Genomic DNA, 18,153 nt, shown 5'->3' on the forward strand with positions numbered 1-18,153 from the left:
GTGAATGCGTGGGTTCCCTCCGGGTACTCTGGCTTCCTCCCACTTCCAAAGACATGCACCTGGGGATAGGTTGATTGGCAACACTAAATTGGCCCTAGTGTGTGAATGTGAGTGTGAATGTTGTCTGTCTATCTGTGTTGGCCCTGTGATGAGGTGGCGACTTGTCCAGGGTGTACACCGCCTTCCGCCCGATTGTAGCTGAGATAGACACCAGCGCCCCCCGCGACTCCAAAAGGGATTAAGCGGTAGGAAATGGATGGATGGATGGATGGATGGATGTTCTGCATTTTCAGTAGGGAATGTATTTTTTGCATTTATCTATTTACATTATTTGAGAGCGCCAACCTTAGATTGCACTGTACCTTGAGCAAGGCATAGACACCTCAGCTTTTTAGGGTGCTCTTGTGTGTGCAACCCCCTCGATCAAACCCCCCGATGTCAGTATATAGAAAAAGACTGAATTTGTAACATTTGAGGGTACACATGGAAAGACATATGTTGGTATTGATCCAATACCAAGTAAATACAGGTCTAGTATTGTTGATATTGATATCAATTCTGATACCGATACTTTGACTTGAAATGTCATAATCACTTTATACGTTAGTGGATTTGCCTAAGATAACATCGGAAAACTATATTCTTCCCATAAAATGTTTTTATACCTAAATGCTACTAAAACAACAAAACAATGTATTAGTCTGAAATTAATTTAAATAATTCCCTTGTTATGTTCAATTACACACAGTTATTTAAGAAAAAAGTTACTAATGCAAAACAACAAAAAGTGCACTAATGTAACAAAAATGTAAATCGAAATAAATGTCAACAAATCCATTGCAGGCACATGTATGTGAAAAATAAAACAGTATTCTGTTGAGCTGAATGTGGGAGGGGTTAAGTGTGTGCGGGGTAAGGAGTATAGAGAGAGATGCACTGTTTGCACTGACAGACTAGGGGAGATGCTATGCTTGCACAAACTGAAGAAAAGTGAGTAAATTGGTACCTCAACTTACAAGTAATTTGAGATATGTCTCTTGGCTTTTTATTACGCTTTAAATTGTGAGTATAATTTGAGTCACCAGCATTTCCACTGCCAGTTGAAGTAGTAATTGTTCACAGCTGTATTTTATATTTTATCTGTAATTATATGACGTTGAATTACTAAATGTATTTTTAACCTGCTGGCACTTCGCTTTTGCCCTGGGACAACCAATGATAATGAACTTGCACTGTAGTAATATGCAATATACAATTTATAGTGGGGCAAAAAAGTATTTAGTCAGCCACCGATTGTGCAAGTTCTCCTACTTAAAATAATGACAGAGGTCTGTAATGTTCATCATAGGTACACTTTAACTATGAGAAACAGAATGTGAAAAAAAATCCAGGAATTCACATTGTAGGAATTTTAAAGAATTTCTTTGTAAATTAGGGTGGAAAATAAGTATTTGGTCACTTCAAACAAGGAAGATCTCTGGCTCTCACAGACCTGTAGCTTCTTCTTTAAGAAGCTCTTCTATCCTCGACTCGTTACCTGTATTAATGGAACCTTTTTGAACTCGTTATCTGTATAAAAGACACCTGTCCACAGCCTCAAACAGTCAGACTCCAAGCTCCACTATGGCCAAAACCAAAGAGCTGTCGAAGGACACCAGGAAAAGAAATGTTGACCTGCACCAGACTGGGAAGAGTGAATCTACAATAGGCAAGCAGCTTGGTGTGAAAAAATCAACTGTGGGAGCAATTATCAGAAAATGGAAGACATAAAAGACCACTGATAATCTCCCTCGATCTGGGGCTCACGCAAGATCTCATCCCGTGGGGTCAAAATGATCATGAGAACGGTGAGCAAAAATCCCAGAACCACACGGGGGGACCTGGTGAATGACCTGCAGAGGGAAAGGGAAAGGACGACTGATCCGTGTTAAGGAAAGAATGAATGGGGCCATGTATCGTGAGATTTTGAGCCAAAACCTCCTTCCACCAGTGAGAGCTTTGAAAATACATGACAATGATCCCAAACACACCGCCCGGGCAACGAAGGAGTGGCTCCGAAAGAAGCATTTGAAAGTCCTGGAGAGGCCTAGCCAGTCTCCAGACCTCAAACTCATAGAAAATCTGTGGAGGGAGTTGAAAGTCTGTGTTGCTCGGCGACAGCCCCAAAACATCACTGCTCTCGAGAAGATTTGCATAGAGGAATGGGCCAAAATACCAGCTACTGTGTGTGCAGACCCGGTAAAGACCTATAGTAATCGTTTGACCTCTGTTATTGCCAACAAAGGTTATATTACAAAGTATTGATTTGAATTTTTGTTATTGACCAAATACTTATTTTCCACCATAATTTACAAATAAATTCTTAAAAATTCCTATAATGTGAATTCCCGGAATATTTTTTCACATTCTGTCTCTCACAGTTGAAGTGTACCTATGATGAAAATTACAGACCTCTGTCATCGTTTTAAGTGGGAGAACTTGCACAATCGGTGGCTGACTAAATACTTTTTTGCCCCACTGTATATAAAATTGGAACTGTATGTACTGTGAAATATCCCTGTCAAATAAAAACAAACAAACAGCACACAGCCAGAAATCGACACAATCCTTCCATCATACAACTGTTGACGTGAGTGCCACAGATGAAGACCACCAAATAAGAAAAACAAACAAATAAAAACCAACGCAGCACTGTCAATGTGCACAACTTCAAAGAAGAATTCAGCCTGCGCTCCAAAAAAACATCCACACGGTGGACATTAGGCAATGAAAATATAGAGTAGCTGCTGAATGATCTTTCCGACGTTTGTCAATTTGTTCTTTTCTGCTGACCCGCTCTACAAAATGGACGAGTGAGCATTAGCATTATTTACTGGGTCAGACATACATGTTGTATGCAACATAAACAAATAGAGGCAGTGTTGCCAAATGTCACAAAGGAAAACAAGCAACCAGCTCTATGAAAAAAGTCATAATAAAAAATTAAGTGGTGAATAATAATAGATATATAGATAGTACATTATTTCATAAAACTACTGTAGCAGTGTGTAATATATTCTATTGTTTATTTTTGAACAGTGTTGAAAAGTATTTTTTTTAATCTAAAATACTTTTTTTTTTTCTTTTAAAAGGTATGATGCCTGTTAAAATTGTTCTGTTTTGGGGAGAGGCGAGCAAGGATTGAATTGATTTCATTTATTTCAATGAGATACCGTATGCAGGTTTGAGATATGAACTTAGTCATGGAACAACTTGTGCAAATAAGTTGAGGTACCACTATAATATGCTGAAAGTACAGACAGAAATCTACAGCAAAAGTATCGATCTGATACCAATACCCACTTTGGTATCAATACGCCCATCCCTAATAGAGACTAAAACAGAGTGTGCAACTGTTTTTTACTCTCACAGCAAATTTAATTTTTTCCTCAAAGCGTATAGTTTTACTCACCAGTACTTCAACTTGACTTTGCTCAAGTCGTACACTTCAATCACCTGCCAGCACAAAGACAAATTAAATTATTGGCATGTAACAGGTGTCCAATGCATACAACAGGTAAATGTGATTAAACAAAGGGGCAAAGAGAAAGCAGTAAGATTATATAAAAATAAAAACATTTTTTGCAGTTGGTTTTAAGTGCAACAAAACATAATTACAAGGAAATATATACAGCTTTCCTAAAAATCCATTAATTCACTTCTTATGACCCAACATGCAAGTGAGACAATTTTTTGAAAGTGTCAGGACATCCATCAATTTTCTACTGCTTGTTCCTTTCAGGAAATGCTAATTTAATTTACATAAAGTTACATAGATTTTTACCTTAAGTCTCTGATTTGTTGCATCAAAAAGCAGTTTAATGCCATCCTGAGTCAGGTTCAGTATGAGATCATGGCTGAATGGTGTCTGTGGGGGACATAAATAAGGGCGTTAATTCATATACACATGAATGGACGCTCACACGAGACAATTCGCTGACAAAAACATTTATGAGCACAAATCATTCTCTTAGAATTCTTGCATACACATAAGCCTTTGCCGCCGAAATATGCCATGATATAATCAACAGTAGAATGTCACTGTGAAGGTCAACCGTATTATGTAGCAAAAACTCAAACTGTTAATTTACATTAGGGTTTTTCTTTTGTCATTTTATGTATTGTATGCATGTTAAAAGAAAATATGAAACTGAACTGAACTGTATACAGCCAAACCCACCTACCTCATTTTATATTTAGGATAATTTTCTCTAATCAACAATGGGTCAGAATTGTAAATACAGATTAAAATATAAATACACCTATTCATGTCATCTACTATTATCCATCCATCCATCTTCTTCCGCTTATCCGAGGTCAGGTCGCGGGGGCAACAGCCTAAGCAGGGAAACCCAGACTTCCCTTTCCCCAGCCACTTCGTCTAGCTCTTCCCGGGGGATCCCAAGGCGTTCCCAGGCCAGCCGAGAGACATAGTCTTCCCAACGTGTCCTGGGTCTTCCCCGTGGCCTCCTACCGGTGTGACGTGCCCTAAACACCTCCCTAGGGAGGCGTTCGGGGGGCATCCTGACCAGATGCCCGAACCACCTCATCTGGCTCCTCTCGATGTGGAAGAGCAGCGGCTTTACTTTGAGCTCCTCCCGGATGGCAGAGCTTCTCACCCTATCTCTAAGGGAGAGCCCCGCCACACGGCGGAGGAAACTCATTTCGGCCGCTTGTACCCGTGATCTTACCCTTTCGGTCATGACCCAAAGCTCAAGACCATAGGTGAGGATGGGAACGTAGATCGACCGGTAAATTGAGAGCTTTGCTTTCCGGCTCAGCGCCTTCTTCACCACAACGGATCGGTACAACGTCCGCATTACTGAAGACGCCGCACCGATCCGCCTGTCGATCTCACGATCCACTCTTCCCCCACTCGTGAACAAGACTCCTAGGTACTTGAACTCCTCCACTTGGGGCAGGGGCTCCTCCCCAACCCGGAGATGGCACTCCACCCTTTTCTGGGCGAGAACCATGGACTCGGACTTGGAGGTGCTGATTCTCATTCCGGTCGCTTCACACTCGGCTGCAAACCGATCCAGTGAGATCTGAAGATCCCGGTCAGATGAAGCTATCAGGACCACATCATCTGCAAAAAGCAGAGACCTAATCCTGCGGTCACCAAACCGGAACCCCTCAACGCCTTGACTGCGCCTAGAAATTCTGTCCATAAAAGTTATGAACAGAATCGGTGACAAAGGACAGCCTTGGCGGAGTCCAACCCTCACTGGAAATGTGTTCGACTTACTGCCGGCAATGCGGACCAAGCTCTGGCACTGATCGTACAGGGAGCGGACCGCCACAATAACACAGTCCGATACCCCATACTCTCTGAGCACTCCCCACAGGACTTCCCGAGGGACACGGTCGAATGCCTTCTCCAAGTCCACAAAGCACATGTATACTGGTTGGGCAAACTCCCATGCACCCTCAAGAACCCTGCCGAGAGTATAGAGCTGGTCCATAGTTCCACGACCAGGACGAAAACCACACTGTTCCTCCTGAACCCGAGGTTCGACTATCCGGCGTAGCCTCCTCTCCAGTACACCTGAATAAACCTTACCGGGAAGGCTGAGGAGTGTGATCCCACGATAGTTGGAAAACACCCTCCGGTCCCCCTTCTTAAAGAGAGGAACCACCACCCCGGTCTGCCAATCCAGAGGTACCGCCCCCGATGTCCACGCGATGCTGCAGAGTCTTGTCAACCAAGACAGCCCCACAGCATCCAGAGCCCCAGAAATAGGAGAGTCCACCACAGATTCCCCAGGCACTGATTCCTCATAGGAAGACGTGTTGGTGGGATTGAGGAGGTCTTCCAAGTATTCCTTCCACAACATCCGCAGTTGAGGTCAGCAGAACCCCATCCGCACCATACACGGTGTTGATAGTGCATTGCTTCCCCTTCCTGAAGCGGCGGATGGTGGTCCAGAATCGCTTCGAAGCCGTCCGGAAGTCGTTTTCCATGGCTTCCCCGAACTCCTCCCATGTCCGAGTTTTTGCCTCAGCGACCGCTGAAGCCGCACACCGCTTGGCCTGTCAGTACCTGTCCACTGCCTCCGGAGTCCTATGAGCCAAAAGGACCCGATAGGACTCCTTCTTCAGCTTGACGGCATCCCTCACCGCTGGTGTCCACCAAGGGGTTTTAGGATTGCCGCCCCGACAGGCACCAACTACCTTGCGGTCACAGCTCCGATCAGCCGCTTCGACAATAGAGGTGCGGAACATGGTCCACTCGGACTCAATGTCCAGCACCTCCCTCGTGACATGTTCGAAGTTCTTCCAGAGGTGGGAATTGAAACTTTCTCTGACAGGAGACTCTGCCAGACGTTCCCAGCAGACCCTCACAATGCGTTTGGGCCTGCCAGGTCGGTCCGGCATCCTCCCCCACCATCGCAGCCAACTCACCACCAGGTGGTGATCGGTAGAAAGCTCCGCCCCTCTCTTCACCCGAGTGTCCAAAACATAAGGCCGCAAATCCGATGAGACAACTACAAAGTCGATCATGGAACTGCGGCCTAGAGTGTCCTGGTGCCAAGTGCACATATGGACACCCTTATGTTTGAACATGGTGTTTGTAATGGACAAATTGTGATGAGCACAAAAGTCCAATAACAAAACACCACTCTGGTTCAGATCCGGGCGGCCATTCTTCCCAATCACGCCTCTCCAGGTTTCACTGTCGTTGCCAACATGAGCGTTGAAGTCCCCCAGTAGGACAAGGGAATCACCCGGGGCAGTACTTTCCAGTACTCCCTCGAGTGCTCCCAAAAAGGGTGGGTACTCTGAACTGCCGTTTGGTGCGTAAGCACAAACAACAGTCAGGACCCGTCCCCCCCTGAAGGCGGAGGGAGGCTACCCTTTCGTCCACTGGGTTGAACTCCAACGTGCAGGCTTTAAGCCGGGGGGCAACCAGAATTGCCACCCCAGCCCGTCGCCTCTCACTGTCGGCAACGCCAGAGTGGAAGAGGGTCCAGTCCCTCTCGAGAGAAGTGGTTCCAGAGCCCTTGCTGTGCGTCGAAGTGAGTCCGACTATATCCAGCCGGAACTTTTCCACTTCGCGCACTAGCTCAGGCTCTTTCCCCCCCAGTGAGGTGACGTTCCACGTCCCAAGAGCTAGCTTCTGTAGCCGAGGATCGGACCGCCAAGTGCCCTGCCTTCGGCTGCCGCCCAGCTCACATTGCACCCGACTTCTATGGCCCCTGCTATGGGTGGTGATCCCATTGGAGGGGTGACCCACGTTGCCTCTTCGGGCCATGGGAACAGGCCCGGCCACCAGGCGCTCGCCATCGTGCCCCACCTCCGGGCCTGGCTCCAGAAGGGGGGCCCCGGTGACCCACGTCCGGGCGAGGGAAATCTGGGTCCATGTTTTATCTTCTTCATAGAGGTCTTCGAGCTGCTCTTTGTCTGATCCCTCACCTAAAACCTGTTTGCCTTGGGAGACCCTACCAGGGGGAAAAAAGCCCCCGGACAACATAGCTCCTAGGATCATTGGGACACGCAAACTCCTCTACCACGATAAGGTGGCAGCTCAGAGAGGAGGTCATCTACTATTAATCTTATAATAAATTGGAGTTAAGTTTTAAAGGGGTCATGTCATGATTTTTTTTCTACATTATATAAAAAACACTTACTTTTGGTCTTCATAACATGTAACGGTGGTTCTTTGTTCAAAATGTTGCATAGATTACGTTTTACAGACCGTCTTCAAGCTACTTTCTGACCATCCGGTCAGGATGTTCCATTTTGTGGGCGGCTTATTTTCATGCCTCCCCTTCGACAGCGCCTTCCCCCCCGCCAGCCATGTTGTCGTACTCAGCGCTTCCATATCAAGTCTTCTGACAAGATACACGCTACATTGTATTAGAAATGGCAACAGCGGAGGATGCATGGGCATGTGCGAGTCAGTCTGCCCCAAAACAAGAGGATAGAGAAAAAGAAGGAACTTATTGACTATGTCAGACTACAATGGCGGAGTCGCGCAAAGATCTTGGGGTAAATTGCTGTCATGTATGGAGATATCTGCTGACGTCCCAATTGGGAAAACACGTCACAAGTTGGGCAAATTCCAAACAGCTTGCTTGGAGAAAGTATGAAGAAAAGCAAGATTTTTTTTCAGCCATCCCTCCATTGTTTGATTTCAAATTTTACCGCACTTCTGCAGATCCAAAATACACAAAAACAAGTACCAATCGGTAAGAAAAGTAGATTTTCCTTGAACATATGAACCAATTATTTATTACGCCAAACTGATCTTATTTGGCCTCAGAAATAATCATGAATAAATGTTGTTCTTGGTTGAAATAGTATAAATATTTTTGTGCCACATCTTACCTGTTCACTATAAAGCACCTGGACATTTTTGATGATGCGGCAGTGTTTCTGGAGAATAGAGATGGCTTGGGCCAATGGCATGCCTGTGGAAAAAAAAGAGACATACAGCAGTTTGCCTCAGTTTTAAGGTTGGACTATAAATAACTTTGTAAGGGGTAAGTTGCCTTTGGCAACATAATGAATCCTGAATGAAACAAGCTTCTAATTATCTTCTATGGCAACACAGGTCACTAATTTGGCCTTGTTCACAGTGCAGGTCAGTGCGACCTGCACCTGATTTTTTCAGGTCCATGTGAACAGTGCAATTCCGAATTGTCATATCCGACACAGGCCTCTTTCTTATGTAGATATAAATCGAACATATATGCGACATGTCCTCAATATGAATGCTCCCGCGCTCAGGTTACATTCATCAGAACAAATGGTCATCAAAAAGCGACAATTGTCATAATTATTTGCCAAAATAGACTGCTACAAAATAAATAGTTGACAACGGAGCAGAAAACAGGTGAAAAGAATGTGTTTAAGGACCTTAAGTGAATTTTTTTACCACTCCTGTCTCCGACTCCATGCCCTCTGACATGCACATCAAACTGACATTGAAGCAAAATATCCCATAAAACTGCAAGATCAAAATACTTGCCATCCTCTTTCTTAATATTTTACGTGCAAACAATTTGCCTCAGAAAATGTTGTTTGATTGCAAAAATTCATTAAAATTGCCACAAATGTGCCATTACTGAGACCATCTAGTGGAATCCATGTTTACTACTGTAAACATTGCAGTGCATGCAACTTTATGATACAATGTCCGCATGCAAGTCAGATTGCATTGACGTTAGAAATCTCATTTTTTTTGGCAGTGTGAACGGCCATTAAAAAGATCTGATTTTACAAAGAGAATTTGAATTTGACATCTGACTCTGCAGTGTGATCATAGCCTTATTGTATTTCATGTAAGAATTCTAAAAGTTTTTGTTTTTTTTAAATATATGATAAATGTTAAAATTGTGCCAGTTGAATTCATTTCAATGGGAGAATTTGATTTAAGATGCCGAAAGTGTTTTCAGTCAAGAGCGCTGTCACAAAACCAATTAAGCTTGTAAGTTGAGGCACTAAGATTCTATGTGTCTGCAATAATGTGTATATTTAGTTTCATCTTCGATTGTGGCATCGCTTCTGCAATGACACATTTATTTCTGTTTACAATTGCATTCATTTTCTGCCGACATCTTGGAATAATGCAAAGTTTCCCCATTGTGTTTCCACTTTCAAATAATGCGTGGACAGTTCTCAACCCCATTTTAGTAGTTTCATCAATCTCCTTTGTTTTCCTCATGGTTAATACAAACCAATGATTTTTACCTTTCAGAAAACAAAGTTAACATACTTTTCACAACTCCTGGAAGTATTCTCTTTTGACATGCAAGACCAAATAAAAGCAACTCACTGATACGGTTGCTTAGTTAAATCCAAGTGGTGACCTTTAGTGGGCCGGGCAGTGTTTTAAGCACATTTACTACATGTGAATAGCCTTTTTCACATTTACCAAAGACATACGCATCTTCTGTCAAATATGCGAGAATTGTTGTTTTGATTACCGTATTTCCTTGAATTGCCGCAGGGCATACAGTATGCGCCTGCCTTGAATTACTGCCGGGTCAAACTCTCTTCGCTAAATAATTAGCGCATGCTTAGTATTACCTACCGCCTGGTCAAACTTGTGACGTCACGATTGACACTTCCTCTGTCATCATTTTCAAAATGGAGGAGGCTGATTTCAATACCGGTAATTTGAAATCGCATAAAGGGAAGAAGATTAAGAGGTATTCAATAGGATTTAAGGTCCAAGCTTACATCACACTCAAATGTTTACTGCATGCCTTTGGTAAGTGCCGGAGTGAGAAGAAGTTTTAAAATAATTAGCGCATGTTTACTTTTACCGCATGCCTTTGGTAAGCGCAGGAGTGAGAAGAGGTTTTAAATTAATAAGCGCCCCAGCGGCAATTCAAGGAAATACGGTATATCAGTACCTCTGTCCATTTTCTACCGCTTGTCCCTTTCGGGGTCGCGAAGGGTGCTGGAGCCTATCTCAGCTGCATTCAGGCGGACTACACCCTGGACAAGTCGTCACCTCATCGCAGGGCCAACACAGATAGACAGACAACATTCACACTCACACCCTAGTACCTACCTAAGGCAAATTCCCATTGCTCATTTCCGAGTGATCGCTCAGGTACCACCTCCAGATCCAGCATTGGCAAGTAGTAGAGGGTGGCTCACCTTAAGACACAATGGAACCCACTGAAGGATTCTCTCTCTCTCTCTCTCCCTCCCTCCCTGATCAGTGTGCACACAACTTTACCTAGACTACTTTAATTCATACCTCAGCCAAACAGCCACCATAGTCATGTGTGGGCATCAGAGTGGCACTTTTCCAGTAACAGGTGCCCACCTTAATCAATGACATGCGGTATTTAAAATTGTTGGAATGACCCAGTCCTTACAACTTCCAATTTTAACAGTAGGTAAGCTGATGGAAAGTTTTGCAAAAACAAATTACACAACCTACCAAGTACAGTATCAGCTGTCAGTCAAACTGCTGCCTAATTCTGTAATCTGGAGGGCTCACACAGCAAGATAGACTCGTTCACGAGAACAAGTTTGCACTGCGATTACAGAGGAAAATAAACTCCACAAAACAATCTAATCAATAAATAACCTGGAATATTCTGTCAGTATGTGCAAGTTACGAAAGCAGCAACAACAGAGCGACTGTGCTGGCTAACATTTGCCGACGAGGTACCCGCTCTGATTGCGTTGGAGATTAAGTACAAATAGAAGGAAAAAAATCAGGAAATCAAACAAATAGAGGATCCACTAATCATGTTGTAAAAAGACAAAGCGGGTTAAGAGGTGTTTTTCTTCGTTCCTTCACGCTAATATACCAGCGTTGAGAGCTAGCTCCTCTTCCGCCCAATCAAATTCCTCGGTAGGAAACACGTCCCCTTGTTACACATTTGTTTGTCGGCCTTTTGTGAGTCCGCCGTGTTCCTTTTACGAGCCTAATGTTTCGTCGGTGTCGGCGGCCGAGAAAGAGCAGCAGGGCGAGCGAACAACGGCAACTTCTGCCTTCAACGACAACAAGAGGCAGCATCAGCTGATTGTTTAACTTCCTGTCTTCGACGCATGCGCGTTACAGACGTGGTGACGTCAGAGTAAACGGCTCACTGATGGCAATGGAATTTTTTGTTATTTTTTATTTTCAGAACTTGCTTAGCAAAGTTACATTTTATTGTTGGAGCTAAACATAACATGTCCAAAAAGGAGTAGGAAGTCTATTTGTTTTTTACTTTTCTATTTTCTAAAATAGGAACTCAATTTATGATGCCCTTTTTTTTGCTGCAGCTGTTACATATACTGCATTGTACATGGTAATTGTTATACATATTGTATAAAAAAAATAATATTATATAATAATATGATACATCAGGGAGGTTAGTGCATCTGCCTCACAATACGAAGGTCCTAATCAGTCCTGGGTTCAATCCCGGGCTCAGGATCTTTCTGTGTGGTGTTTGCATGTTCTCCCCGTAAATGCGTGGGTTCCCGCCGGGTACTCCGACTTTCTCCCACTTCCAAAGACATGCACCTGGGTATAGGTTGATTGGAAACACTAAATTGGCCCTAGTCTATCTGTGTTGGCCCTGGGATGAGGTGGCGACTTGTCCAGGATGTACACCGCCTTCCGCCCAATTGTAGCTGAGATAGGCGCCAGTGTCCCCGCGACGCTAAAAGGGAATAAACGGTAGAAATGGATAGATGGATGGATAATACATCAGCATATATTATATGGATGGATGGATGGATAATACATCAGTGTAAATTATATAATGTATGTATAATACACCTCTTCCTCCTATCCAGGTAATCACAAAAAGCCGCTGCCTGACCAGGGCTCAGAAAATCTGTAAAGACTCCTCCCACTCCCACCAAGGACTGTTTTCGCTGCTGGACTCTAGACTCCATAACAGAACCTCCAGGTTCCGTAAAAGCTTCTTCCTTCAGGCCATAAGACTCTTGAACGCATCAAAATAATTTCCTCAATACCCCCCCGCCCCCAAAAGAAAAACAAAACGGATTAACTCGCTGGAATATAAAGACAATATAACATACATCCATAAACGTGGATGCATATAAAAAAGTGCAATACATTTATCTGGAAACCCCGTTTCCATATGAGTTTGGAAATTGTGTTAGATGTAAATATAAATGGAATACAATGATTTGCAAATAATTTTCAAACCATATTCAGTTGAATATGCTACAAAGACAACATATTTGATGTTCAAACTGATAAACCCTTTTTTTTTTTGCACATAATCATTAACTTTAGAATTGATGCCAGCAACACGTGACAAAGACGTTGGGAAATGAGGCAATACATACTGATAAAGTTGAGGAATTCTCATCAAACACTTATTTGGAACATCCCACGGGTATGCAGGCTAATTGGGAACAGGTGGGTGCCATGATTGGCTATAAAAGCAGCTTCCGTGAAATGCTCAGTCATTCAGAAACAAGGATTGGGAAACGGTCTCCACTTTGTGAACAAATGTGTGAGCAAATGGTCAAACATTTTAAGAAACACATTTCTCAACGGCCTATTGCAAGAAATTTAGGAATTTCACCATCTATGGTCCGTAATACCATCAGAAGGTTCAGAGAATCTGGAGAAATCACTGCACGTAAGCGATGATATAACAGAACACTTCAGAAAACCACTGTCAGTAACTACAGTTTGTCACTACATCTGTAAGTGCAAGTTAAAGCTTCTATGCAAAGCCAAAGCCATTTATCAACGACACCCAGAAACGCCACCGGCTTCGCTGGGCCCGAGCTCAGCTAAGATGTACTGCTGCAAAATGGGAAAGTGTTCTGTGGTCTGACGAGTCCACATTTCAAATTGTTTTTTGGAAACGGTGAACGTCGTGTCCTCCGGACCAAAGAGGAAAAGAACCATCAGGACTGTTCTAAGTGCAAAGTTGAAAAGCCAGCATCTGTGATGGTATGGGGGTGTATTAGTGACCAAGGCATGGGTAACTTACACATCTGTGAAGGCACCATTAATGCTGAAAGGTACACACAGGTTTTGGAACAACATATGCTGCCATCCATGCAACGTTATCATGGTCGCCCTTGCTTATTTCAGCAAGACAATGCCAAGTCACGTGTTACAACAGCGTGGCTTCATAGTAAAAGAGTGCAAGTACTAGACTGGCTTGCCTGTAGTCCAGACCTGTCTCCCATTGAAAATGTGTGGCACAATATGAAGCCTAAAATACCACAACGGAGACCCCGGACTGTTGAACAACTTAAGCTGTACATAAAACAAGAATGGGAAAGAATTGCACCTGAAAAGCTTCAAAAATGTGTCTCCTCAGTTCCCAAACGTTTATTGATTGTTGTTAAAATAAAAGGTGATGTAACACAGTGGTGAACATGCCCTTTCCCAACTACTTTGGCACGTGTTGCAGCCATGAAATTCTAAGTTAATTATCATTTGCAAAAAAATAATAAAGTTTATGAGTTTGAACATCAAATATGTTGTCTTTGTAGTGTATTCAATTGAATATGGGTTGAAACGGATTTGCAAATCATTGTATTCCATTTATATTTACATCCAACACAATTTCCCCACTCATATAGAAACGGGGTTTGTATTTATTCATATACCGGTATACACATTATTGCTCTTTTATCCTGCACTAGACGAGGTAATGCAACACAATTTCGTTCTTATCTGTACAAATTTGAATGACAATAAAAGGAAGTGTAAGTCTAAGTCTCTAATATGTAAATCTTACATATATGTTATATTGCTACTAGGGAACATTTTTAGTCTACATTATACCTGCATTATCTTTTACATCTTTACACTTTCTGTCCTTTGTAATTGAGCTACTGTGTGGAACAATTTCCCTTAAAGTTTGTCTAAGTCTAAATCTAAGTCTAAAAATCCAATTTACTCTCCACATGTCTGCAATTACTGATAAGCATGATCACTCCCTTTGGTCAACACGTTGGTATTTTCTGTTATTCTTTGATCTATAAACGTGGATGGCTTATCAAGTTATAAAATACAGTAGTAGAAACGGACCTAGAAATTGCATGATTACCAAGCAAGTACTAACAATGTATTAAATAACAATAAAAAATGAATTCAGCATAAATGATATCAGCCATTGTGCTTCTCAGACAGTTTTACTGTCCTTTCACAGGCTCATATTAGTACATTATTTGAGTTCCCTTCTCAATCTGTTCCTTAATTTTACCCCACATATTGATGTGCTAAAAGTTTTGGTTAGGTTTTTGTAATGTACCAAATTTTCTCTATTTCATTTTTTGTAATGTAAAACATTGGAGGTTTGTGTCTCAAGGTGAGTTTGGCGTTCACCCCAAGATGCAGAGACTCTCGATGCCACGCAGGAAATATAATAGTTTAATCCATCCATCCATCTTTATTCTACCACTTGTTCCTTTTGGGGTCGCGGGGGGTGCTGGAGCCTATCTCAGCTGCATTTGTTGAAAAAAAAAAAAAGTAGCACTAGCTTGCAAGAAACAAAGGTCCATGGATGAGTCATAAACCTACACAAAAGACCAAACAGGAACCAAGGTAGAAGTAAGAAAAAATGTACATTGACAAACTAAAAGTTCAGAATACAATGAACCAGCGCTTTCTTTCTCTTCCTCTTTGTTTAACGGTGGTTGCAAGCTGATTTGGTGTATTACTGCTATTGCCCAGATGTGAATGATGACTTAATGGCTTACAAGCTAAAGTTTGGCATTATACATTGTTTCAGATGTCCTATTCAGTGGGCGCGGCACTGCTGCTGCCCACTGCTCCCCTCACCTCCCAGGGGGTGATCAAGGCTAATGTGTCAAATGCAGAGGATAATTTCGCCACATCTAGTATGTGTCTGACAATCATTGGTACTTTAACTTTTAACTTTAACTTCAACCCCAAAACCACAGAATTGAAACAAAAAATGAAAAACAACAACAACAAAAAAAAAACTTAAAGGAAATACTATATTGATGTTTTATTTGGTTTATAAATGCTCAGACTTACAAGTAGACATGAGATTTTAATACAAGGACATACTCAGAGTTAATTGTCACATTATTGTACCATTTTAATTATAAGTAATGATAGTGATGATTACTTATAAGTACAGAAAGAAACACGTACCACCAAAGCATTCCCTGTTTATTTTATTAAGGCCATGTTGGACATGAATTTATGTTCAACACATTTATCCCTGCACGCCATGCACTTGTGAACTGTTGAAAGCGAGATATAGTGCCCATTTTGGTTTGTAAATTAGAGATGAGAGATTATCGTCACACACCAACATTTTTAACATGTGAATGTTTCCTTTTTGCTAGGACAGCATTGCAGATGGAAGCATCTTCTCAATCGTCTCATTTATAAAGGTCAAATAAATATGTAAACTAGGAAGTAAACGTTTTGTACTACATTACCCAGAAGGCTCAGCGCTGTAGACAGGAACAGAAAGTAGCTCCGAGTCATGCGGGAGGAAGCTGTTTGAGCAATAAATAGTTCATGTATTGATACATGTTGCTTTTTTCTGCCTCGTCTACAAAAGAAACAAACATAGGTCTTGATCAGACAGTTGACGTGTGCGTTTGAGCGACGCTCAGAGAAAAATTTGATTGATGAGAGATACGCTGATTGGTCCAAAATGTGCGGGGAAGTTGCAGGCATTGGACAAAATTATAAAGTCGAGCATAATTTGTGGGGAATAATTGAATTTGCGTGAAGAGAACATTGAAAATGTCCTGGAAGTTAGTAAATTCACTGTTATGGTGAAGAAATGTGCTCCTATAGCATACACATAGATTAGAACATTTACTCATTTATAACTGCGGTGCTTTGCCACCATTTCCGGTGAGCTCTGCTGCCACCTGGCGTTCAAGCATTGATTGATTGATTGAAACTTTTATTAGTAGATTGCACAGTTCAGTGCATATTCCGTACAATTGACCACTAAATGGTAACACCCGAATAAGTTTTTCAACTTATTTAAGTCGGGGTCCACGTTAATCAATTCATGGTAAACATTAACATAGAGCAGGGGTGTAAAACTCATTTTAGATCATTATCCCAGGCCACATAAAGAAAAATCTACTCCCAAGTGGGCCGGACTGGTGAAATCTCAGCACGATAACTTAAAAATAAAGACAACTTCAGATTATTTTCTTCATTTAGAAATAGAAAAAGCACATTCTGAAAATGTACAAATCATAATGTGGAGGGTTTTTTTTTTTACACTTACTTGGTGCGGGTAATAGTATTCTACCTTTATTTGTCGTTATTTATACTTTCTAAATAAATCATGTGATAATGTTCATCAGTCATCTTATTGGTGTTAACATTTTAATCTATCATGATAAAAAGTAATATCAAAATCAAATTACAGGATGTTATTTATGTAGTTAGCTCATATTCCTCGACTGATGTACTAAAATCATGTGGTTTATTTTTTTTTTTTATATACGTAGCATCATCTACGACAGGGGTCTCAAACTCAGCTTACCAGGGGGCCGCTGGATGCAGAGTCTGGGTGAGGCTGGGCCGCAAAAAAGGATTTCTTTAAAAAATGTTGCATACTCCTCGGTATGTCCATTTGTATAATGATGTTTCAAATTGTATTCCGCAACTTTTTCTGTGCAAATAAGGTACGTCGAGGTGCCCCTGTGCTCAACAAAGAAGTATTGCATCTCCCTTTTCTCCTGGAATTGTCTTTACACATCACTAACACTTCTCTTCACTGCAGGCTTTGAAAAAGACATGTTTGGGGTTGTGGAATATATTTGTATTTAGCCGACACATGGAGTATAATGTTATTTCCGCAATGTGTGTTGTTCCGCTTTTCCTCCCTACAGCAATATGGCGGTCAGCAGATAACAGCCAGGAAAGTACCGGGATAGCGAGCGCAAAAAAGTGACGGTGTTATCCGGCGTCATATAGAAATATTTGTAGTGTTCATCGTGTGAGGCAATGCAAATGAAACAATTAAAAAAGAAACAAATAATGGTTTTGAATTGGTCCAGGTTATCGGGGACTATTATTACTGACAGGTGCCGCGGTGTGACTGCAGCCAAGCACGTAAGAAAACCCTCGTCTCCATGGCAACGTCTCCGTTGCTTTTAATCATTTGCCGCTTTTCCACCAACCCAGGGGTAGGCAACCCAGAACGTTGAAAGAGCCATTTTGGACACAAATACCACAATGCTGTCAAGCGCCATTCATATAAAACTTGCAGGTGGCACCAACATTAAACGTTCATATTAAGGTGGCAGACGCAAAATAACGTATCGCGGGCCGCAATTGGCCCGCGTGTCTGAGACCCCTGATCTATAATGATACAAATAATTGCTATTGCGACATCTAGTGGACAGATTTAGAACAGCAGTGTCTTTCATTCAAAAATTTGGGTTCATTTTTATACTTAGCAAACTCATCCCGCGTGCTGGATAAAACCTGTTCGCGGACACCCCTGACATAGGCGCTAATACAGTATTTTACTGTGTACCCCTGCCTCTTACAGACCCCCAGACAACTTGCACTGTTACAGTTAAACCAAGAACACTGACCTCAGCTAACACAGCCGACTGAAAAAAATACAGTTTGATGAATGAGGCGCACTGATTGTTTTCCCCGACTTAGTTAAATAGAAATAAACAGAAAAGAACACG

The 18,153-nt window shown here is 42.1% G+C and overlaps 1 protein-coding gene across 5 annotated transcripts in view; it reads right to left on the bottom strand.

Annotated features, from left to right (window-relative positions):
• The window catches only part of phaf1 (phagosome assembly factor 1), a 36,657-nt gene extending 25,094 nt beyond the window's left edge, over positions 1-11,563 (bottom strand). For 2 of the 5 annotated variants that reach the window (XM_061917420.1, XM_061917416.1), the window contains exons 1-4: positions 10,565-11,563; positions 8,371-8,453; positions 3,824-3,907; positions 3,452-3,495 (exon numbers count right to left, since the gene is read on the bottom strand). In XM_061917420.1, the coding sequence (XP_061773404.1) occupies positions 3,452-3,495; positions 3,824-3,907; positions 8,371-8,453; positions 10,565-10,628 (275 nt within the window). In that variant the 5' untranslated portion in view covers positions 10,629-11,563. The remainder of the gene's footprint in view (positions 1-3,451; positions 3,496-3,823; positions 3,908-8,370; positions 8,454-10,564) is intronic. The other 3 variants (XM_061917419.1, XM_061917417.1, XM_061917418.1) reach the window with 3 other exon arrangements.
• Positions 11,564-18,153: the final 6,590 nt, after the last annotated feature.

Source organism: Nerophis ophidion, linkage group LG12, assembly GCF_033978795.1.
Source record: "Nerophis ophidion isolate RoL-2023_Sa linkage group LG12, RoL_Noph_v1.0, whole genome shotgun sequence".
Lineage (NCBI taxonomy): Eukaryota > Metazoa > Chordata > Actinopteri > Syngnathiformes > Syngnathidae > Nerophis > Nerophis ophidion.